This window comes from Podarcis cretensis, assembly GCF_951804945.1.
Source record: "Podarcis cretensis genome assembly, chromosome: Z".
NCBI lineage: Eukaryota > Metazoa > Chordata > Lepidosauria > Squamata > Lacertidae > Podarcis > Podarcis cretensis.
The window spans coordinates 19,866,457-19,889,892 of record NC_137184.1 but is presented as its reverse complement, the minus strand read 5'-3'; the positions used below and the strand labels follow the sequence as shown (position 1 = coordinate 19,889,892).

The window sequence follows — 23,436 nt, the reverse complement described above, 5'->3', positions numbered from 1 at the left end:
ATTCTCAATACCCTTACCAAATTCCAGCTCCTAGGATTCTTTGGGGGAAGCTGTGGCTGTTTAAAGTGGTGTCATAGTGCTTTAAATGTATGGTGCAGCTGCTGTATACCATGGGCCAGTTGTGTGTCACTTGAGAACAATGCTGTTGAAAACAGCCACGTAAGCTTCTGTTCTGTGCTGGTTTGCTCACTTACAGAGCCAACAGTGTCATGTGGTGGTTAAAGAGTGTTCAGCTAAGAGCTGGGAGAGTAGGGTTCAAATCCCCCTACTCAACCATGAAGCTCACTGGGTGTGACATTGGTCCAGTCACTGCCTCTCAGCCTAACCTCCCTTGCAGGGTTATTCTGGGGATTAAATGAGGAGGTGGAGAAACATGCATGCCACCTGGAGCTCCTTGGAGGAAAAATGCAAGGTAGAAGTGCAGTAGATAAAATAAATCCAATCAGCTCTTCATTTTGGGGTTTGTGTGGAATGAAAAATTATTGGAGAACATATTTTAAATCCACGCACTACAAACTGTGACCTGTTAGACAGGCATGGAAGAGGCTTCCAGCATTCCGGCATTTGCACCAGGATGCAGTGGGTATTTACTTTGTCCTATGGGGGAAAAAATCTTTTGAATCCAGAAACCCTGTCCTCGTTCCTTCTCAACCATAGCAGCTGGAGCAAAATCTGTTTCAAGATTTATAAATCTATAAAAAGCAGTACATTTTTTTTAAAATATACTCCTTGCAATGCAGGAATCACAGCTGGAGAATCCCTGACAGATGGTGATCTGACCTCTGCTTAAAAATCCCCAGGGAAGGAGAGGAAAGGGAAAGTGAACAAGAATCTGTCAGATCTTAACTTGCAAAAAATGTATAAAACAAAAAATAAGGAATGTTGGAAATGTCAAGAAAAGGAGGGGAATTTCTATCATATGTGGTGGACTTGCAGTAAAGTGAAAGCTTACTGGGAAATGATATATAATGAGTTAAAGAAATTGTACAAGAGCACATTTGTTAAAAACCTAGAAGCGTTCCTATTGGGTATAGTAGGTGAAGAAATCCCAAAGAGAGATAAAAAACTGTTTATGTATGCAACTAGGGCAGCAAGGACTCTTTTAGCCCAAACATTGAAACAAGAATTACCAACGAATTACCAGAGTGGCAGACGAGGATGATGGAATATGCAGAATTGGCAAAGCTGACCAGGAAAATTTGAAACCAGCGTGATCAAGCTTTCTGAAAGGACTTGGGTAAATTTGTACAATATTTGAAGGACAATTGCAAACAATTAACAACACTAGCAGGACTGATCTAAAAGACTTGTCACTGGTCAACAACAAATTTGTTGTCTGCGTTTTTTCAGTTGATTTAGGACTAATCTGATGCGCTGAATCCAAAAATCACATTGGTTTTGCTCAATCAGGTCAAGTTTTTGAGCTATGGCCACATGTCATTTTTTTACATTTTTGTTCACATGTACGCTTGTGTGGAGCATTTTAGAAGAAGTTGGTGGGGGTAAAATGCCATGTTGAATAATTGTTTTGGTTGGAAATGATTATTTTAATGACAAGAAGTATTCAGGTCCTATAGTTCTGGGTGATTATGTCGAAAAGGGATCAGTTTGAAGTCATAAAACCTCGAAATCTTCCATAAATTGGTGCAGCAAAGCATAAAATTGGGGGATCAAAACTAAGTTAAGTATCCTGATCTTCAATCAGCATGTCGTCCTGTAGCTCATTGTGATGAAATTCCAGTGCCTATCTTCGGAGAACTTCCTGACATTCGTGATGAAGATGCCTCCAGTGTTGAAAGACATGAAGAAGAAGAAGTGGTTCTTGAAGATGATGCTCCACATCCATTTTCCCAAAAGGAGTTGAATGATCTAGTTCGCGATCTCAGCTTGTCAAAGGACTCTGCCGAACTGTTGGCATCCAGATTGAAGGGAAAAAACCTCCTCTCTGACAGTGCTCGCATCAGCTTCTTCCACAACAGGCATCAACAGTACCTCCATTTTTTATCGGAAGAGAAGGACTTGGTGTACTGTGCAGATATTGCGCAGCTTCTGCTCAAGCTTGGAGTGCCACAGTATGAACCCAAAGATTGGAGACTGTTCATTGATAGCAGCAAGTGATCACTGAAATGTGTTCTGCTACACAACGGCAACCAGTTTGCCTCCATACCCCTGGCTCACTCGAGTACACTGAAGGAGAACTATGAAGCGGTGAAGTATGTGCTGGAGAAAATTGGTTATGATCAGCATAAGTGGTTTATTTGTGTTGACCTGAAGATGGTGAACTTTTTGTTGGGACAACAGTCTAGCTTCACCAAGTACCCATGTTTTCTGTGCATGTGGGATAGTAGGGACCATGCTCAGCATTACATGAAAGACTGGCCTGTGCGGGAGGAATTGGTGCCTTGCAAAGAAAGGAACATCATCAACGACCCTCTGGTGGACAGAGACAGAATACTCTTCCCACTGCTGCACATCAAGCTCGGCTTAATCAAAAAGTTCACCAAGGCTCTGGACAAGGATGGTGACTGCTTCACTTACTTGTGCCAGGCTTTTCCTGGATTGACCATGGAGAAGTTGAAAGCTGGCATCTTTGACGGTCCTCAGATCCATCAGCTCATCAGAGATCCAGAGTTCAGAAACTCAATGAATGAAGTGGAACTGGAAGCGTGGAAGGCATTTGTTCTGGTAGTGAAGAACTTTGGCAACAATAAGGCCAGAAACTACACAGAACTTGTCAACAACATGCTGACTGCTTTCAGAAACCTGGGCTGCAACATGAGCGTCAAGATGCACTACCTATTTTCACATATGGACTGGTTTCCTGAGAACTGGGGTTTAATGAGTGACGAGCAGGGGGAGAGATTCCATCAGGACATGAAAGAGATGGAGACCAGGTATCAGGGTCACTGGGATGCAGTCATGATGGCTGACTACTGTTGGACTCTGAAGAGAGACCTCCCTGCCGCTGAGCATTCCTGGAGTTCCAAGAAACGGAAGTTCAAGCCTGAAGTGGTACCTCAGATTATATACGCTTCAGGTTACATATGCTTCAGGTTACAGACTCTGCTAACCCAGAAACAGTGTTTCAGGTTAAGAACTTTGCTTCAGGATGAGAACAGAAATTGTGCTCCGGCGGTGTGGCAGCAGCAGGAGGCCCCATTAGCTAAAGTGGTGCTTCAGGTTAAGAACAGTTTAAGGTTAAGTACGGACCTCCGGAACAAATTAAGTACTTAACCCGAGGTACCACTGTACTCTACACACCGAAATATTTTGCAAATCCCTTAAAAGAAGTGCCACAGAATTGCATATACGCAGCTGAATTTATATAAGAAAATGGCAACTGCAAAGTTACTCTGAAACTACGGTCTTTGATCTTGCCAACAGCTGCCAAGAATCTACTTTGTACCTAAGGTGCCAAGAAACAAAAATGTAATGCCTTGCCAATGGAGATCTGGTTGAGCCAAAGCTGCTGTTCAGTTTTAACCAGTGCTCCCCCACCCACCCCGGGGGAACGCATACCCCTAAACATTTTGTGAGTCTAAGCTTGGCCTCATTGAGGGGCAGTATTTCAATATGAGTAGGAAAATGAGAGTACCCCTAAATACTTTCTTTAGGAAAGAAGCACTGGTTTTAACCAAGTGACACGTCACCTCAGTGGCTGCAGAGGAGCATCCTTTTGAGAGCACCTGATCAGTAATTTAAAGACCAAATGGAAGTCCCAATGAGCTTTGCATCCCTGAGAGGAGGGCATCAAACAGTAGCAGCACAATTTGGGTGGGGAGAGAAAAGCAGTCAAGGGCAGACCCCTACCCCACCCTACCCCAGTGTCTATGCTACAATTTGCAGGCAGCCCAGGTGGTGAGGTAGAAACCCCAGTTCTGCCCAAGGAGGCAGATGTCCTTGAGCCCAGGCAAGGGTGAGGTGCAGCCAGCAGGCAAGAGGCAGCACCAAGGAGTCTGGGAGGTCTAGTGGAGAGAAGGACAGATGGAAGATAGGGAGAGACCATCTGCACCATTCTCCTCACACACAAGCACAAGCATCCAAGCCCCTTTCCTTACTGAAGAATTGCTAAAACAAAAAACAATTTTATTTATTTTTATTATTTAATTAAACTTGAATACTGGCCTTCATTTGAAGATCCCAGAGTAGTTCGCAGCATAAAATTACAAGAAAAATATCTTGTAAATAATCTTAAAAATTATATGCCACTTGATTGTTAAAAAGCCTCAAAGTGGTTTACAAAATAAATAACATTCAAAAATATTGGCAGAATAAAACATCCAAAAATGCTAAAACCAGCAATAAACTACAAACACATCAACATTCTAAATTTCCCAACAGGCTTTCCTAAACGTTTTTAGCTGGCACCAAAAAGAGTAGGCAAGGAATTCTCAAGATGCTGCCACACTAAAATACTTTTTGAAGGGAGGGTGGAAATAAGGGGAAGTGCTCCCCTGCTCAGAAAAGCACCCCAAGGTGGTTTGAGCATGTTCGATGGCCACAGATTGTTGACTGACTGTATTTGGGGGAGAGGAACAAAAACTGAAGGGTGGGGAAGTGGTTGGAGCCCTGAATAGAAGTATTACACACTGCAACGTTTTGCTGCAGGTGTTCCTTATTGGAGATTTAATCATTTATTATCATCCCACCTTTCCTCCAGGGAGCTCAGTGTACATGGTTCTCCCCCTCCTCATTTAATCATCACAACTACCGTGTGAGGCAGCTTAGGCTCAGAGTGTGTGACAGGTACCCAAGGCCACCCAGTGAACTGTCGCGCAGCGGTAAATTAATCAACGCAGAGTCTTCTTCATAAACAGAATTAAACTTTACTGAAGAAAATTAACTTGTTCATAAACAACATAGTTAAAGAGCATACACAGAGTGCTCATAGTAGCTATCTGACTCTTCACAGAGGCGTAGTCTTAACTACTGATTAACTAGAGTCCTGGAGCCACTCTTGTCTGCCTTAGATTTACATTCACAGTAACACATTACAACAACAGCACAGATACTACACTGGGCCTGCCTGCAAACAGGCTACAAATTTATAGAGAGAATGAGTGATCCTGTAGATAAATTACAATGATTCAGCAGTTTGCTTTTAACAATTATCAGTTTTCAGGCTTGAATGATTGTGTAGGCCTTTCGTTACTTATTCTGCTCTCAAGAACCTTTGTCTCATGACATGAGCCTCATGTCCAAGCGGAGAATTCAGCCCTGGTCTTTCCTAGGTCCTAGTATGAAATACTGACTCTGATGTCACATTGGAGCACAACTGGACTACTGCTTCAGCTGGCAAATGGTGCACACTTCTTCACCTTGTGTGGCATCGTCAGTCTTGACTCCGAGGTTCCAAACATCACTCTCCTGATAAGGGGAAAAATAAACAAGTCAGCTAGTAGGAAATACTTGCAGGGCAATCTTGTCAACATCACTCTGTCAGCACTAGGGGTGGGCAAATCTTTCTTTTTTGGTTTCATTCTGTTTCCTCTTTTTTCCAAGTTCAGTTCTCAACACTTTGAATGTTTGTGTATATACACACACACGTCCCTCAGGAAAACTCAAGTGTTTTAGTGCAACTTCTTCCCATTATTCCCATTTGCATATGACTAACACACGTGATTGCAGAACAGTTTCCTCTTAGTACAATGCATTTTTGCACCTGACTTTCACCAATACACACAATTTTATTCATGATTTATGCTGGTATGTGCTTTTTTGCACACATCACTTGGCTAGAGAAGTCCAGGTTTTGGAGGATGGCTGTTTCGGTTTTGAAACCTGTGGACGAGGCAGGTTTAAATCAAGTTTCTCCTCTGTCCCTAGTCAGCATCCATTCTTACAGAGGCAGAGTGGGTGCCATGTGGCACCTGTAGGAGTGGGAAATCAGGAGCAGGCTTGCCTCCCAAAACACTTCTGTATGTGCCTAACCCAACTGACATTCATAGCGTTAACAGGTCTAATGACTGAAATGCTCACAGAAGTGTAGAGTCATCTAGCCCAACCTCCTGCAAAGTTGCTTATATGCTGTTAAGCTTTGGACCATTATTTGCTTTGAGCACAACTTTAGAAAAGTTGCAAAGAAGCATTTAAGTACTATATGAAGGCCATACCAGCTAAGGACTAATGTATGTGCACGATCACCTTACACCATGTACACCCGCTGAACCCAGTTAACAGTCAAGCATTCTAAAACTAAAATGGTGATTTTGGGGAAGAAAAGAAAATCTCACAGATGGAGTTCAGACAATAATCCCATTGAACAACAATGCTATTATAAATACCTGGGCTTGGGTTTTAATTCAAAACTGTCCTGGAAGCCACACCTCCTCGCAGCTAAACTGAAATCCTCTCACTTGATTCATTCTTTATTACGGTTTGCAGAGGTCAGGGGCGGGAATTTAGTTGCCCCCACAGTTGAGGTATTTCAAAAGAAGATTGTGTCACAATTATTGCATGGTGCAGAGATTTGGGGATATAGATATAGTAATGTCCTCCCATTAGAAGTGGTGCAGAACTCTTTGCTGAAATCACTGTTGATTGTTCCCAAAGGTATACCTGCCCCCTTTTTAAGAGCTGAAGCAGGGCTAATTTCCTTACAAACCAGTGTGCATGTAGCACTAGCCCTATTCTGGCTGAAGTTGGCTAGCATGAGTAATACTAGGCTCCCTAAAAAATGCTTCCTAGAGCAATTGCAATCTATGCCCCGAAGCTCTTGAGCAAACTGCGTCAGTAAGAGTCTCCATTATTATGGGTTTAATGTGGATTCCCTATTAAATTTTACCTCTAACAGAGTCAACCAACTCATCAAAGAAAAATTTTATTTAGTCTCTAAATGGAGAGACCTTCATTCACTGTCCCAGATGTCATATTCATCCTGGTATCCAATATATAAAACATCTTTTGGGCTGGAGCAATACTTTATTAATTTCATGCTGGCACTACTTAGAAAAGCATTTACAGCTTTGTGTTTTCAGTGTATGCCCTCCGCATATCTAAAGGGAAGATTTAATAACACCCCTGTGTACCAAAGACTCTGCATCTGTGAGTTGGGAGATGCGGGGGATATTCAACAGTATTTGTTATGATGCTCTTTATATACATCCCCTAGAAAAAAAATCTTTGATTACATTCTTTGTTCTCTCTCCAACCGACCTCCCCTTGAGCAAATATCTATTTTGCTGGCTGGCAATAACATATTTATTACTGCACAGGTTGCAAAATTTGCCTTGGCTGCAAGTAAGCTGTGAGCTTAGCACCAATACAAGTATCATAAGGGGAAGTGAGAAGTAGAGTGCTTAACATATGTAAATGTGATTTTTGTATTGTATGTTTGCTTTGCTGTTGTTGCTGTTCAGTTTTAAATTAATTATTTGTATCCTACACATTGTGACCAATTGAAACGGCTTATAGCTTTTAGCAATAAAGATTTCATTCATTCACCCACGCAGCCATTGCCATTTGCAGAACCAGAACTGTTACAGGTGCCACAAAATACTTCTCTGCATTTGCCAGAAATCTATCCTTTTGTGTGCCAACATCTACACTTCGGAACTCCCTGCCTATTTACATCAAGCAGGTACTACTAGAAACATTTTTGTTTACACAAGCCTACCCTGATGTGCAGAATGCCGAGATGAGCTTTAATCTGGATTTCATTTTATCACTGATTATTTTCCATATTATTTTTAAACTGTAAGGTAAAGATAAAGGGACCCTTGACCATTAGGTTCAGTCGTGACCGACTCTGGGGTTGCGGCGCTCATCTCGCTTTATTGGCCGAGGGAGCCGGCATACAGCTTCCGGGTCATGTGGCCAGCATGACTAAGCCGCTTCTGGCGAACCAGAGCAGCGCACGGAAACACCGTTTACCTTCCCTCCGGAGTGGTACCTATTTATCTACTTGCACTTTGACATGCTTTCGAACTGCTAGGTTGGCAGGAGCAGGGACCGAGCAACGGGAGCTCACCCCGTCACGGGGATTCAACCGCCGACCTTCTGATCAGCAAGTCCTAGGCTCTGTGGTTTAACCCAGAGCGCCACCCATGTCCCTTTTTTAAACTGTATTTACCAGTAATCTCTCTTTTATTCTTTTCGTAAACAATTTTGGTTTTTTTACAGTCAAGTGGCCTATAGAAATCTGCACATCAAAACAGCCAGAATAATAATAATAATAAAGGGCAGCCCCTTATTTTCCCTTCTATAGTTTTTTGCTCAAGAGCAGAGAAAGTTGGGTGACTAACCGGCTGCTCCCTGCTTTCAACTGTAAGGTTTTGGAAGGATGAAAAAGATTGAGGAGAGAGCCAAGCCTCTGTTTCTTGGCAGGCGGGACATTCAGGAGTTGTGGGGTTCAGCTCCAGCCCACTGCTGCTCCCTGCCTCAGCAGCCCCTTCCCCACGGTGATTCTCTTCTCTTATGGTGGCCAGGATGTCAGCCTGGGTGGAGAGGTTCTGCAGGTCCAGCTCCGTACACTCCACGGGGGCATGAGGCCAGTGTTGTAGCCTCTCCGTGGCACATGAGGAGACAGGGGCCACTGGAGGGCCACTGGGGGCTGCACCACAGTCCTGTCTAAGGTCTGTCAAGGAATAGTCGCTGTAGCCAGAGTCCCTGAAAAAGTGCTGGTGCTCCGCAACACTCCTGCCCAGAGGAGCTTGGTTGCTGGCAGGAATCACCTGAGCAAAGTCCCGGTCGGGCTCCTGGAAGGGCCAGTGAACCCCAGGAACTCTTGAGACAAAGTGGACAGCTTCAGCCAGACCTTAAAAAATCAAGGGGAGGGGAAAAGAGACAATTTAAGAACATGGAGCAAGATGTTGTTTAGAATTATAGAACTGTAAGGTTGGGACCCCGAAGGCTCATGTAGTCCCATTTTTTCCTGCAATGCAGGAATCACAGCTAAAGATTCCCTGACAGAGGGCCACCCAACTTCCACTTAAAAACATCCAAGGAAGGACAGTCCACCACCTTCCAAGGGAGTCCATTCCATTGTCAAATGGCTCTTGCCCTCAGAAAATTCTTCCTGGTGTTTAGTCAAAATCTCCTTTCTTGTAATTTGAATCCATTGGTTTGCATGCTCTCCTCCAGAGCAAGAGGAAATAAGCTTGCTCCCTCTTCCATGCGGCAGCTCTTCAGGTATTTGAATACAGTGGTGCCTCGCAAGACGAAAATAATCCGTTCCGCGAGTCTCTTCGTCTAGCGGTTTTTTCGTCTTGCGAAGCATCCCTATTAGCGGCTTAGCGGATTAGTGCTATTAGCGGCTTAGCGGCTTAGAAAAAGGGGGGGAGGGGAAAAACTCGCAAGACTCGCAAGATGTTTTCGTCTTGCGAAGCAAGCCCATAGGGAAATTCGTCTTGCGAAGCGCCTCGAAAAACGGAAAACCCTTTCGTCTAGCGGGTTTTTCGTCTTGCGAGGCATTTGTCTTGTGGGGCACCACTGTATGGCTTTCATAAATGCTGTTGAAATTAGGACCCCCCCACCCCCCTCTGCAAATCTCTCAATTTAAAGGCACTGGTTTCCTACAGCCACCTCTCCCTGGTCTCCCAGGAAAGGGAAGAGGAGAAGGCAAATCACCTCATGGATCTCTATGTAGCTAATTCCTCCTCCCAACACCAATGGATTTTCCCTCTGCCTTCCCAAATTGGCAACAGTCTCATCTGTACCTTTGCAAATGAAAAAAAAAAAGCTATTCAAAGCAATGGGTCTTCCTGATCATGCTTCCCTTTCCTTGAGCTTCTTCTAATCCAGGGGTAGACAAACTGCAACCCCCCGGCAAGATTTTTCTGGACTACAACTTCCATCAACCCCAGCCAGCATAGCATGTGGTCAGGGATGATAGGAGGTGTAGTCCAACAACATCTGGAGGGCCACAGGTTGTACACCCCTGTTCTAAACTAAGAAGGCCAAATTACTGTTGGCTTCTCTCACAGGCTGTCATTTGCATCTCACCCTCATGATCCTGCCGATCTTTTGGTCATAAGAGCCCTGCTGGATCAAGCCAATGGCCCATCTAGTCCAGTGTCCTGTCCTCACAGTGGATGCCGCAAAGAGAAACTCACAAGCAGTCCCTGAGCACTGGAATTCAGAAGCACTGCTGCCTGCAACTGTAGCAGCAGAGCACAGCCATCATGGCTAGTAGCCATTGATAGCCTTCTCCTCCTCCATGAATTTGCCCAATCCTTTTTTTAAAACCATCCAAGTTGGTGACCACCATTGCCTTCTGTGGCAGGGAGTTCCAAAGTTCAACTGTGTAGCATGAAGAAGCCCCTTTTCTTTTATCTGTCCTGAATCTTCAAACATTCAGCTACATTGGATGTCTGAAAGTTCTATTGTTAAGCATGCTAGATTCCTGTGTTTGAATAAGATCCTAAGTATTTGGATACATGAACCATATTGCTTAAAGAAGCGGAGACGGAGAGACAGAGACAGAGAGAGAGATGGAGAAACCACAATTCCTTCACTGCCCACCCCCTCTGTGCCTCAGAGCATCACCCTTAGAGTATTACCTTCCTGTGGCCTTTGCCAAGGACTCAAACGCTTGATGGCTACAGAGAAGGAGTTGGACAGGAACGTGCGGCAAGGGATGCCAGCAGACATGGCAGAATCTTGAAATGTCCCCTCCTGGTCAGATAAATCCTGACTACTCCCGAACGCTTGAAAGATAAAAAAGATACAGAGGAAAAACACTGTCAACACACACACCTAGTCATCAGCGATGTAAGGAATAAAAAAAACAGGAATATCAGCCTTGCAAGTAAGTCTTCATACACTGAGAAACTGATACTACATAGCCAGGGACATGGATGGTGCTGTGGTCTAAACCACTGAGCCTCTTGGGCTTGCCGATCAGAAGGTTGGCAGTTCGAATCCGCACAACGGAGTGAGCTCCCATTGCTCTGTCCCAGCTCCTGCCCACCTAGCAGTTCGAAAGCACACCAATGCAAGTAGCTAAATAGGTACTGCTGTGGCAGGAAGGTAAATGGCATTTCCGTGTGCTCTGGTTTCTGTCACGGTGTTCTGTTGCACCAGAAGCAGTTTAGTCACGCTGGCCACATGACCCAGAAAGCTGCCTGGACAAATGCCGGCTCCCTCGGCCTGAAGCAAGGTGAGCACCACACCTCAGTCACCTTTGGCTGGACTTAACCGTCCAGGAGTCCCTTACCTTTTTACCTTGACTACATAGCCATGATGCGAGTCAGTGTAGTGTGGTGGATACAGCACTGGGCTAGGACTTTTGGGGACTTTTGAATCCCCACTCGGCCATGTGAAGGCCACTGGGTGAGACTTTTTGGTCCAATTGCTGTTTCTCTGTGTCTAACCTACCTCACAGGGTTGTTGGATTAAGTGAGGAGGAAGGAGAACTGCATGTGCCACCTTAAGCTCCATGGAGAAAAGGGTGGGATATAAATTCAGTAAATAAAACAAATGTGTGTTTTATTAATCCCACCTGACCACATTCTGACTATCCACAGAGCTTGTCAAAAAAGGAAAAGAACCAGTCCAGTTATTATTGTGATTGGTAATTAATTACCTATTATAAAGTAAGGACATATGTAACTTAAGACAACCTAGCACCTTTCTTTTATTACAACTCAGTTATTATTACATAATAAGAAAAGCACTGCTCAAACTATAGAAAGCACTTCACAATTAGCATTTTCATTTTTACAACAGCCCAACGAGATATGCACCTATCATGCCCATTTTTGCAAATGTGGAAACTGAGGACAAAAAGCAGTAACTTGCACCAAGCATCCAGAGGGGATGTGCAAAGAATAGGTCCTCTGGGTCCCACTAGCCTGCTAGCTACTCTCCATTCTACCTGAAGTATCTGAAGAAGTGTGCATGCACACAAAAGCTCATACAAGAACTAACTTAGTTGGTCTTTAAGGTGCTACTGGAAGGAATTTTTTTTATTTTGTTTTGTCCATTCTACCTGCTCACACTTAGGAAGTTTAAAGAGCCCTGGGGTAAGAGACACAATTATGGGGCTGTCTAGGATGGTGCAGAAAAGTGGGGAAGGGTGTAGTCAACAGCAAGAAATGCCAAAGGAAGTGGAGAAAGCAATAGAACATATTCTGTAGAAGTGAAAAAAACTCTTGAGAGATGAGACCTCTCAGCAGGACCAGTGAACCACATCAGTGGCCCATCTCACCCAGCATCCTGTTCTCACAGTGGCCAATGAGATGCCCCTAAAAGGAAGCCCACAAGCAGGACCTGAGCACAAGGGGACCCTCTCCACCCTCCTGCTATTCAGAAACATGACTGCCTCTGACTGTGGAGGCAGAGCTACCATGGCTAGCAGCCACTGGAAAGGAAAGGGGTAAGAGTTTCTGCACAGGACTGACTCACCATGCTGGCAGTGGTTCTTCCAGATCCGTTTGCAGTAGAGGATGGTGACGGTCACCAGTGCCAACCCAGTGATGATAAACGTGGTGAGGGTCAGCACCACAAAGAGCAGGTCCTGAGTAGCAGGTATGGGATACTTCACCGGCACTACGCTCTCTCCGGAGTCGCCTGCAGACACATCAGTGAGGAATGAACAGCCACAGATGCTTCAGTTTGCTCATTAGTAAGGTCACAGATCCCAGTTGCCCTTCAGTAAGCATATTGGCTGCGCAGGAAATGCAAAAAAAAAGGGGGGGGGCTGCATCTTTCCAGACTGCAAAACTGAAATTCGTTGCAGCCCTCCATCTCAGAAGGTTTGCAGAAAACAAAACATTGAAGGAATTGGCAGGGCCACCCAGCAGGAGATGAGCTTCTTTACTTGAGGGTGCATTAATCTGCAGGCATGAGGAGGCGGCGGCAAAAAACCCTTTCAGTGAGGACATGTGTTGCTTCTATGAGTCAACAGCTGCTAAAAGCTCCAAGTTCCATCTATGGAACTCCCTGCACTGAAGGGGACAAGGGAGAGTTAGGGCCCAATAAAGTGCAACGTACTGTGTGGCGTAGTGGTTAGAGTGTCAGACTAGGACCTGGGAAAAGACTAGGTTTCATATCCCACACTTGGCCATGAAACACACTGCGTGAGACGTTGGGGGTCAGTCACTGCTTCTCAGACTAAACTACCTCACAGGGCTGTGGTGGGGATTTCATAAGAAAACTGTCTATACGCCACCTTGAGCTCTTTGGAGAAAAAGATGGGATATAGAAATACAACAAGTAACCTGAAAATAGATAGGGCTTCTAAAGCAACGCTGTTATAATTTTACACAAGTAGAAACTGTGGTCTTGGATACAGCAAAAATAGCTTGCGAGAGGGTAATGGTCTGAGTCGGGTTTCCAGGGGCATGATTTATAGTCTCAGTGAAACTTCAGTGATTTCTTCGCTTGACCAGCAGAATAAGTTATGCAAAATGTGAAATTTGAAATACGTGCATAAATTGATACAGATTGTAGAATCTTGCGTTCCCTGCCCCCACCCCCTTGGTATGGAACTTCTTTCTTTTAAAGCATTTTTTCCCTCGCTGCTGCAGTTGAAACAGTTCTAGAATGAAGTGGCATGATGAAATTGCAATCTGAATTGGCAAAAGACCTAGCAGGTACTTACAGTCTAGCTCAGAGGAGGGGGTCCGCCTTGTGCAAGGAATGCATTCCTGATCCCTGAGCCCTCCAATTTGAGTTTTCCTGTAGAAACTGTCAAGAGGAAGAAAAATGGAGCAGACAAGTTATGAGAGCCATATGTACCAAAAGAACCTGAGTGACGGAGGATGCTCTGTGCAGTGGTCATTAGCTCAAAGCCCCCATTGCTGCTGTTTAAGTATTTTTCCAACACTGGCTCTCTGTGTCCCTCAACACTGCAGTGCTAAGGACCAATCCATGCACTCAAATTGTTCCCAATGCACAATTACTACATCCAATGCTGGGTGAATCAATTGGACGAATGCTTCACCATGCACCCAGTTCATGTTCAGTTGCACCAAAACACAAACCGGTGGACAGAGCTACTCTGATGAGAATTTTTTATTTATTTCATAAAGTTTATACACTGCTTGACTGGAAAAACAACCACCTCAAAGCAGTTCAGAAAGAGAACAATATAATTATCTTCAAAAAACCAACTCTTTCAAACATTTAGAAGATAAAAATAAGCAATTAACAAAAAAAAAAAAAACCACCAATGGTTTAAAACAGACATCAACTTTTTAAGCATCTGGACATGTTGCTCTTGGAGTTCACCTTGTACTTACCCGGGAAAACACTCTCCACAGGCTGCATTCAAGATGGAGGAGCAGTTGTGTCTCTGGATCCGGTTGAGGAGACTGCATGAGACGCAGGGCTTGCAGCCAAGGTGGCTCAAGTTGTTCTTGAACCTCCTGGGTGGGCATGGAACACAATGGGCACTTCCCCCTTCACCATAACCACAATCCTGTCGAAACACAGGAACAAAGCCATTGACTGTAGCTGCAGCCTGAGACCGTGTCCCCCCCACCAAAAAAGAGCCAGATGGAATGCCATAGGCAGAAGGTTTGGCATCCTTTTCTAAGTTGTTTCCCCCCCTTCTTCTTAACTATCAGTTTCTAAAATACATATAACAAGCAATCCCCATGTACCTACTGCTACCCAATAAAAATTCAATAATTATACAATGTAAATGACACGGTTAAACACAGTTTGTAAATAGATCCGAATTCATTGCATCCGTTAGGGGTCTTCTACCTGAACCAGTATGGTATACTGGTTAGAGTGCTAGACTAGGACCTGGGACACCAGGGATCAAATGCTACCTCAGCCTGGAAGCTCACGGAATGGCCTTGGGAGCTAGTCACTGCCTCCCAGACTATGCCACCTCAAAACATTGTTATGGGGATTAAATGGGGAGAAGTAGTACGTAAACCGCCTTGGGCTCCTTGGAGGAAAGGTGGGATACAAATGTAAATACAGTGGTGCCTCGCAAGACGAAATTAATCCGTTCCGTGAGGCTCTTTGTCTAGCGGTTTTTTCGTCTTGCGAAGCAAGCCCATTGACAGCTTAGTGGATTAGCGCTATTAGCGGTTTAGCGGCTTTTAGCGATCAGCTGTTAAGCGGCTTATCAGCGGATCAGCTGATAAGCGGCTTAGGGTTTAGGAAAAGGGGGAAAAAAGGAAAAAAAACCCCGCAGGAACTCGCAAGACATTTTCGTCTTGCGAAGTAAGCCCATAGGGAAATTCGTTTTGCGAAGCGCCTCCAAAACGGAAAACCCTTTCGTCTAGCGGGTTTTCCGTCTTGCGAGGCGTTCGTCTTGCAGGGCACTACTGTAAATAAATAAAAATAGTAATAGTAACAACAACAACAACAACAACGCTTCCATTTAACAGATCACACCAGTAATAGAAAGTAGAAACTTTGTTCTTCCTGCTGAATGCAGCTTTAATAATCCAGACCTGCATTTCCTCTAAGGACATGATTTAATTTCTACCCATTTGCAAAGCTAAGGTGAGGGTGAAGGAATGGGTTTCTGTGTAGCAAGTTTAAAACTGACTCAAACCCCCCCTTTTGTTCTTTCAAAAGAGAGCATTTTAAAATGCGTAAAACTTGAGCTGTTGAGCAAAAGCAAAATAAGGACACAATTGCATAAACAAGCTCTCTCCTTTATCAGTCACAGCAAGGGATGACCCTGACTCTTTCGGGGAACAAAGAAAACACGTCAATACTTTATCTTATGTGCTCACCACAAAATACGTAGGGACCCATGTCCGGGAAAAGAAACCCATTCCTTCAAGGGAATGCCTCTGTATAAGCCAGTGTGATTTATAGATCTGTGGACTCCACTTATGTGGGTTCCCAGCAGCTGTTCCTATTCCAATCAAATAAGAGCTGTCTCCAATATCGTAATTGGAGTGATCAATTGAAAAAAAATCTTCTACACCAGGAATCTCTAACCGGCATCCCACAGCCAGTGGTGTAATGTGTGTGTGGTGGTGGGGGGCATGGTCCCAGACACAAAATTCTGAGGGGGTGCAACCAGGCACTCCCACAGGGATATCTGCCCCACCCTGGTGGGTGGCAGAGCAACTCAGGCCCATGGGGAGCTGGGCTCCATCTTTTGTGGGTAGGTGGTGCAGCACAGCCTCACTTGGCTCCAGTGGGATGGAGCACTCTGGCACCGACTTGCCCGTCCCAGGTGCTGGCAACCCACACTATGCTGCTGCCCAGAGCGGAGGGGGCCAAGCCCAGAAGGTATTATTGACAGCCCTGAACAGCTTCAGATTACCTTGGAAGGCTCCATTCCAGGACCACATTTCAGACAAGGGCTGCATCTCCCCTGATCGTCCAGGTACTCATCCTGTTGGCATTTGAGTGGGTTGGCAGGCAACTGTGGTACCTGTCAGAAGGAAAAGAGCCTCTAAAGGTCTGCATTAACTTGCATCTGTCCTTAGCTTAAGGTTGTGATCTTTCCCAGGGACCTGAATGATTGTACAGCAAACGGAGCAAACAAAAACCAGCACAACAATCCTTTTTTCTTAGGGCTTAACTTCCTAAACTCCCAAAGTGCCTCTGCTTGAACCTGTTGCACACAGAAACTTCCAAATCACTGCAAGAGACACCTCTTGGTGCATAATGATGGAAACCCCACAACCATGGTACTGCTGAATATCAGTTATTTGGAGACCTGCAAAAGGGGCACTTTATACACATCCTGCCCTCAAGAACACCCAGCTCATTAAGTGCATAAGAAGACCCCTGCTGGATCAGGCCATGACTCATCTAGTCCAGCATCTGGTCCTCAGTGGCCAACCAGATGCCCAAATGGGAAGCCCACAAGCAGGAAACGAGCATGAGCCCTTTCTCCTCCCGTGGTTTCCATTAACTGGTATTCAGAAGCATTGCTGCCTCCAGCTGTGGTAGCAGAGCAGAGCCATCATGGCTATTAACCACCGATAGTCTTCTCCCTCCAGAAGCTTGACTAATCCTCTTTTAAAACCATCCAAGTTTGTGGCCATCACCGGCTCCTAGGGGACTGAGTTCCGTAGTTTCACTATGCGCTGAATGAAAAGAAGCCCCGAATAAAATTTAAAATACTAACTGATGCTAAAGAAAGAGGTGGATTTGCCCTGCCAGACCTTAAGCTTTATTATGAGTCAGCCGCATTTTGTTGGCTGAAGGAATGGCTACTTCTTGAAAACATTGAAGTATTGGATTTGGAAGGGTTTAATAATGTATTTGGTTGGCATGCATACTTGTGGTATGAAAAGGCCAAAGCACACAAAGCGTTTAAAAACCATATTGTCAGAAAAGCACTGTTTAATGTCTGGATAAGATATAAGGATTTGCTTGAAAACAAAACTCCAAGGTGGTTGTCACCAATGGAAGCAAAGGCTCTGAAAAAGCTCAATATGGAGGCCAATTGGCCAAAATATTGGGAAATATTGGAACAAGAAGGAGACAGATTAAAGCTGCAGAGTTTTGAAAAACTAAAAAACAAAGTACGAGATTGGCTTCATTATTATCAAATAATGGAGGCTTATAATTTGGATAAGAAAATTGGTTTTCAGGTGGAGAAATCAAAATTGGAAACAGAATTGTTAGATCCTAAAACTAAGAACTTGTCAAGAATGTATAACTTGCTGTTGAAATGGAATACTCAGGATGAAATGGTGAAATCTGCTATGATAAAATGGGCACAAGATGTTGGACATAACATTATGATAGCTGACTGGGAACAGTTATGGACCACAGGTATCAAGTTCACGGCATGTAATGCCTTAAGAGAGAATATAATGAAAATGATATACAGGTGGTACATAACACCAGTCAAGCTTGCAAAAATCTATCATTTGCCCAATAATAAATGTTGGAAATGTAAAGAGACTGAAGGTACATTCTTTCACCTTTGGTGGATGTGCCCAAGGATTAAGACCTTCTGAGAGATGATCTATAATGAAATGAAAAAGGTATTTAAATATACCTTTCTGAAGAAACCAGAGGCCTTTCTCCTGGGCATGGTCGGCCAATTGGTGCTAAAGAAGGATAGAACTTTCTTCATGTATGCAACAACAGCAGCAAGAATACTCATCGCAAAGTATTGGAAGACACAAGATTTACCCACCCGGGAAGAATGGCAGGTGAAAGTGATGGATTATATGGCGGAAATGACTGGCAGAATCCGAGACCAAGGTGAAGGGTTGGTGGAAGAAGATTGGAAAAAATTTAAAGTTTATTTACAGAAACATTGCAAAATTAAGGAATGTTAGAAGGATGTTGGAATGAAGTAATGTGGATTTTCATTTGAAAGAGTCTCAAAGCTAATTTCACTGATTGGGCCTGATTCTTAGCATATAGAGATCTAATCTGTATGGCTGCTTTAGATGCATTAGAACTAGAATACATTAGAACTAGAATACAAAAAAGGGAGGTGTGAGGAGGTCAAGGAAATAAGCAAAGGAAAGAAAGTTATGTAAAAGTTTGAGCTGTTTTTTTATCTCTTTTTTTCTTTTTTCGAATTGTTTGTATCTTTGTATTGTATTTTTTGTATTTTTGTATTTTCCTTTTTTGTTTTTTCTAATCTTCTCTTTGTAATCTTTAAAATTTGAATAAATATTATTTTTTAAAAAAGAAAAGAAAAGAGACTTCCGTTTATCTGTCCTGAATCTTCCAACATTCAGTTGCATTGGATGCTCATGAATTCTAGAGTTATGAGAGAGAGAGAACTTTTCTCCATGCCATGTACCATTTTATAAACTTCAATCATGTCCCCTCTTACAGTCATACCTCGGGTTGAAGTAGCTTCAGGTTAAGCATTTTTGGATTGTGCTCCGCGGCGACAGAGAAGTAATGGAGCGCGTTACTTCCGGGTTTTGCCGCTCGTGCATGCGCAGATACTCAAAATGACACCACATGCATGCGTGGAAGCGGCAAATCATGACCCGCAGACACATGGAAGCGGGTTGCGTTTGCTTCAGGATGTGAACGGGGCTCCGGAACGGATCCTGTTTGCATCCAGAGGTAATAATAATAATAATAATAATAATTTTATTATTTATACTCCGCCCATCTGGCTGGGCCTCCTCAGCCACTCTGGGCGGCTTCCAAAAAATATTAAAATACTATAATACATCAAGCATTAAAAGCTTCCCTAAACAGGGCTGCCTTCAGATGTCTTCTAAAAGTCTGGCAGTTGTTGTTCTCTTTGACATCTGGTGGGAGGGCATTCCACAGGGAGGGCGCCACTACCGAGAATGCCCTCTGCCTGGTTCCCTGTAACTTGGCTTCTCGCAGTGAGGGAACTGCCAGAAGGCCCCTGGAGCTGGACTTCAGTGTCCAGGTAGAACGATGGGGGTGGAGACGTTCCTTCAGATATACCACTATACTTGCCTTTTCTCCAAACTGAAAGGTCCCCAACACAGCAACCTTTCCTCCCAGGGGAGTCGCTCCACCCCCTTGATCATTTTGGTTGCCCTTTTTTTGAACCATCTCTACCACATCCTTTTTAGGTGAGGCAACTGGCACTGTACAGAGCATTTCAAATGTGATCCCACAGTATATTTGTATAAGATTTGTGATACTGGAAGTTTTCTTTTTTTCATGGCCTTTTGTAATGATGTTTCCCTTTTCCATGGCTGCCACACCCTGGGTTGACACTGCCTCTGAGCCTAACCTACATTGCAGGGCTGTTGTGAGGATATGAAATTTATATACTGCCCTCCATTAGAGGATCACAGAGTGGTTTAATGTTTAAAGACACGAAAATACATGGCATGATAACAAACCAAAGGCTTGGGATAAGAGGAATAAATGAGGGAACAGGGAGTATCATGTACTCCTCCTTGAGCTCCTTAGGAGGAAAATATGGGATATAAAAGTACTCATCCCCATCGTCCTCCTAGTAAATTTTTAATACATTTGCAGTGCAATCCAATGCATGTCCATTCAGAAGTAAGTTCCACTGTGTTTAAATGGGACTTATTTCCAGGGTTGTTGGTTTTTTTTGTGGGGGGGGGGGAGATTATAGCACCACAACCTTATTTTGGCTTTTCAGGAGCTTATCACCTCTGAAACGATATTCTAGCCCACTGATAGCTTTAGGTAAAGGTAAAGGTACCCCTGCCCGTACGGGCCAGTCTTGACAGACTCTGGGGTTGTGCGCCCATCTCACTTAAGAGGCCAGGGGCCAGCGCTGTCCGGAGACACTTCCGGGTCACGTGGCCAGCGGGACATCGCTGCTCTGGCGAGCCAGAGCCGCACACGGAAACGCCGTTTACCTTCCCGCTGGTAAGTGGTCCCTATTTATCTACTTGCACCCGGAGGTGCTTTCAAACTGCTAGGTTGGCAGGCGCTGGGACCGAGCAGCGGGAGCGCACCCCGCCGCAGGGATTCGAACCGCCGACCTTTCGATCGGCAAGTCCTAGGCGCTGAGGCTTTAACCCACAGCGCCACCTGTGTCCCGCTTTAGCTTTAGCTCTTATGAATTTCTCCAATCATTAGAGGCTGTGCTCTGTAACTCCCATAATGAAGATTTAGATATAATCCCCCAACACTTGCCCTCCCCTCAGCTTGACAGCGCAAGAGAGTTTTATGCAACAGAGCAGATAACAATGGAGAAGATTCTTACATTGGTAACAAACACCACCACAAGCATCAGCCACGCTTCCTTCATCATCTCAAACTCAGCAGTTCCTCAGGCAGAAATGCAGCTGGCCAGGCACCCTTGTGACCTTCGTTCCTTAGGATCTAAACTATGAAAGAAAAAAAGGGGGAAAGAGTGGGGGGAGAATTAAGAATTAAGGTTTTTCCCACACAGGGTGATTCCCCCCCCAAAAAAAAAGTCTCTTGCACCCTGAGATACAAAGCAACTTTGTTGTGACAAACAACTTTCAGCATCACAAATAGCTGTGCCATTCTTAATCCCTGCTCAAATTTTAGTTAGCAAGTCTCAACAAATGAAACTGATCTGTAGAAAATGTAACTTGGAAAGAGACGTTGCACATACTTTTGTAAACCAAGAACTCTTTAATAGAAATACATTTTTAAAAAATTTGTTAGCAAGCCAGGAAGGAGCAAAGCATGCATTGGTTGTATTTTTTAAATTTAGGTGAAGGTCACAGTTTAAATAAAACCACGCGTATTACTGCAGATAAGGAGAAATTGTTTAGTTCTCAGTCACTACCAATCTAGCTATCAATCTACAGTGCATGATACAGTATTACAATCATGGCCTTGAGGATTTATCTCATATTTTTCCTGTGACATGTTGTTACGAATTTATTATCCAGCCTTCACCCTAGGTCCCTGGGTAGGTCACAACAGGAAAATGCAGTATTCATTTGGAATATTGGTACTCAAAGTGTTTGGCAGACAGCCTAATTTGGAGGGGTGAGGATTCCATAAACTTTAAGTTTCCAAAGGGTCTAGTAAAAAAACCTTGATGCTACATCATGCTTTTTCTGGTATAATCTCCCTGTTTTCCTTTTCTAATAATTTTAAAACGTCAATAAAAGTTACGTTTAAAAAAATATTTAAAACGGTTTTTAAAAACTTGCAATCATGAAAATTGACCGATTCTAAAAATAATAGTGGCTCTGCTTCCGTGGCTTCCAAATTCGTGATGTGCGCTTTTGTTGTCAACTAAACCCCACCACCTGTCATTCCAGGATCCGACCTGTCGGGTTCAAAGAGCCACAAAGCCAATAAGTTCCCTGGAATGAAAGATTAAGCCCCTCTCCTCCACCGACTCAACGCTGCAAGCCCGGGCTTGCCCAGCAGCCCAGCCTCTAGGAGTCCACGTGGACCCGCTTCATCTCCCCTTCGCCTGGCTGCCCTCCAAGCCTGTAGCTCAGGGCTCGATTCCCGAAGAAGCCTGGCCGGGCTCCCAGCTTTAGGAGGCGGGGGCGGGATACATTTCTTAAAAAGTGAGGGAGGTCGAGAAGGCTCCTTTCTCCGTCCCTTTTTTATTTCCTGCATTGCACGGGGTTGTCTATTTGGTCTTTGGGTCCCTTCGAACTGTTCATTTCTATGATTCTATGAAAGCAGTTCCTGCCTGCCCGCAACTCCGCTCCCTCCCCATACTTCTTCGGCTTGTTTTCCCCGTCTAGAAACCGGGAAAGCCAAAAACTCCCGTCTCTCCTTCCCACGCGAAGACAGGCAGGCAGGCAGGCAGGCAGGCAGGCAGGCTGTGGCGATATGCCTAGACGCGCCTCAGCCAGAGCACCGTGCACACGTTCTGTAAACCCGCGGGCGTCCTCCGGACCCGATTACCTGGGGACACGCAGGACGAGCGAGTCAGCCCTCGGAGTCAAACCGAACCAACCCCAAAGCAGAGACTGAAGGTGGTGCGGCGCAGTTCCCCAGGCGCACACCTGTCAGACTGAACGTTTACCTGAACAGCAGCGAAGGATATATCTCTGGACTGCTGCATCCCGCGGCGGAGACAAATAGAGAGAGACTGCTCTCCCATTGGCTGACGGCTGAGCCGCTATACAGACTGCGCTTCCCGAGGGGTGGGGCTTACCGACCAATCAATGGAAGGCGAAGAGGCGAGATAAGAGAAGCCGCTCTGCCATTGGCTGTTGCCCAAGCCGCTATGCTGATTGAGCTTCCCGAGGGGCGTGGTTTACCGTGCACACACTGGAAGGATAAGCTCGCTTGGTTCTTTATTATTTTATTATTATTATTAAATTTTTATTGAATACAAAAAACATAAAAAAATCATCAAATAAGAAAAGAAATAAAGAAACAAATTTCATACATATACACATGAGTAGAATTATTTATACATCTATAAAGCAATATTCAAAACGAAGAGGAAGAAAGGAAAAAAAGAAAAGAAGTAAAAAATAGAAATTTAGAAAATAGAAAAATGTTCACCATAAACAACAATTTCAGATCTATAAAGGTAAAGGGACCCCTGACCATTAGGTCCAGTGGTGGCCGACTCTGGGGTTGCGGCACTCATCTCGCTTTATTGGCTGAGGGAGCCGGCGTACAGCTTCCAGGTCTTGTGGCCACCATGACTAAGCCGCTTCTGGCGAACCAGAGCAGCGCACGGAAACGCCATTTATCTTCCCACTGGAGTGGTACCTATTTATCTACTTGCACTTTGATGTGCTTTCGAACTGCTAGGTGTGCAGGAGCAGGGACCGAGCAATGGGAGCTCACCCCATCACGGGGATTTGAACCGCGACCTCCAAGAGGCTCAGTGGTTTAGACCACAGCGCCACCCGCTTCCCTTTTTTAAACTGTATTTACCTGTAATCTCTCTTTTACTCTTTTCGTAAACAACTTTGCTTTTTTACAGTGAAGTGGCCTATAGAAATCTGCACATCAAAACAGCCAGAATAATATTAATAATAAAAAAGGGCAGACCCTTATTTTCCCTTCTATAGTTTTTTGCTCAAGAGCAGAGAAAGTTGGGTGACTAACCGGCTGCTCCCTGCTTTCAACTGTAAGGTTTTGGAAGGATGAAAAAGATTGAGGAGAGAGCCAAGCCTCTGTTTCTTGGCAGGCAGGACATTCAGAAGTTGTGGG

The 23,436-nt window shown here is 44.5% G+C and overlaps 1 protein-coding gene and 1 long non-coding RNA gene across 6 annotated transcripts in view; one reads left to right on the top strand and one right to left on the bottom strand.

Annotated features, from left to right (window-relative positions):
- Positions 1 to 23,436, top strand: part of LOC307207574 — a 35,795-nt gene that overhangs the window by 483 nt on the left and 11,876 nt on the right. The window lies entirely within an intron of this gene.
- On the bottom strand, positions 4,804 to 22,392 carry EDA2R (ectodysplasin A2 receptor). Of its 5 annotated transcripts, none has more exons than XM_079961388.1 (9): positions 22,289 to 22,392; positions 20,525 to 20,648; positions 16,187 to 16,297; positions 14,184 to 14,362; positions 13,544 to 13,629; positions 12,346 to 12,510; positions 10,500 to 10,646; positions 8,244 to 8,755; positions 4,804 to 5,367 (listed from the first exon to the last, which is right to left on the bottom strand). In XM_079961388.1, the coding sequence occupies exons 2-9, from the start codon at positions 20,570 to 20,572 to the stop codon at positions 5,281 to 5,283; spliced, it is 1,335 nt and encodes a 444-aa protein (XP_079817514.1). In that variant the 5' UTR covers positions 20,573 to 20,648; positions 22,289 to 22,392; the 3' UTR covers positions 4,804 to 5,280. The 5 variants fall into 5 exon arrangements, with proteins under 5 accessions (XP_079817514.1, XP_079817516.1, XP_079817513.1 ...); XM_079961390.1 differs by having other exon boundaries at positions 20,525 to 20,643; positions 22,289 to 22,327; XM_079961387.1 differs by having other exon boundaries at positions 22,168 to 22,304.

Coding starts and splice junctions, on each gene's coding strand:
- EDA2R (XM_079961388.1), bottom strand. CDS start 20,572: ATGATGAAGGAAGCGTGGCTGATGCTTGTGGTGGTGTTTGTTACCAAT. Junction 16,298..20,524: donor TGGTGGTGTTTGTTACCAAT/GTAAGAATCTTC, acceptor TCCTTCTGACAG/GTACCACAGTTGCCTGCCAA. Junction 10,647..12,345: donor GAAGAACCACTGCCAGCATG/GTGAGTCAGTCC, acceptor TTATCTTTCAAG/CGTTCGGGAGTAGTCAGGAT.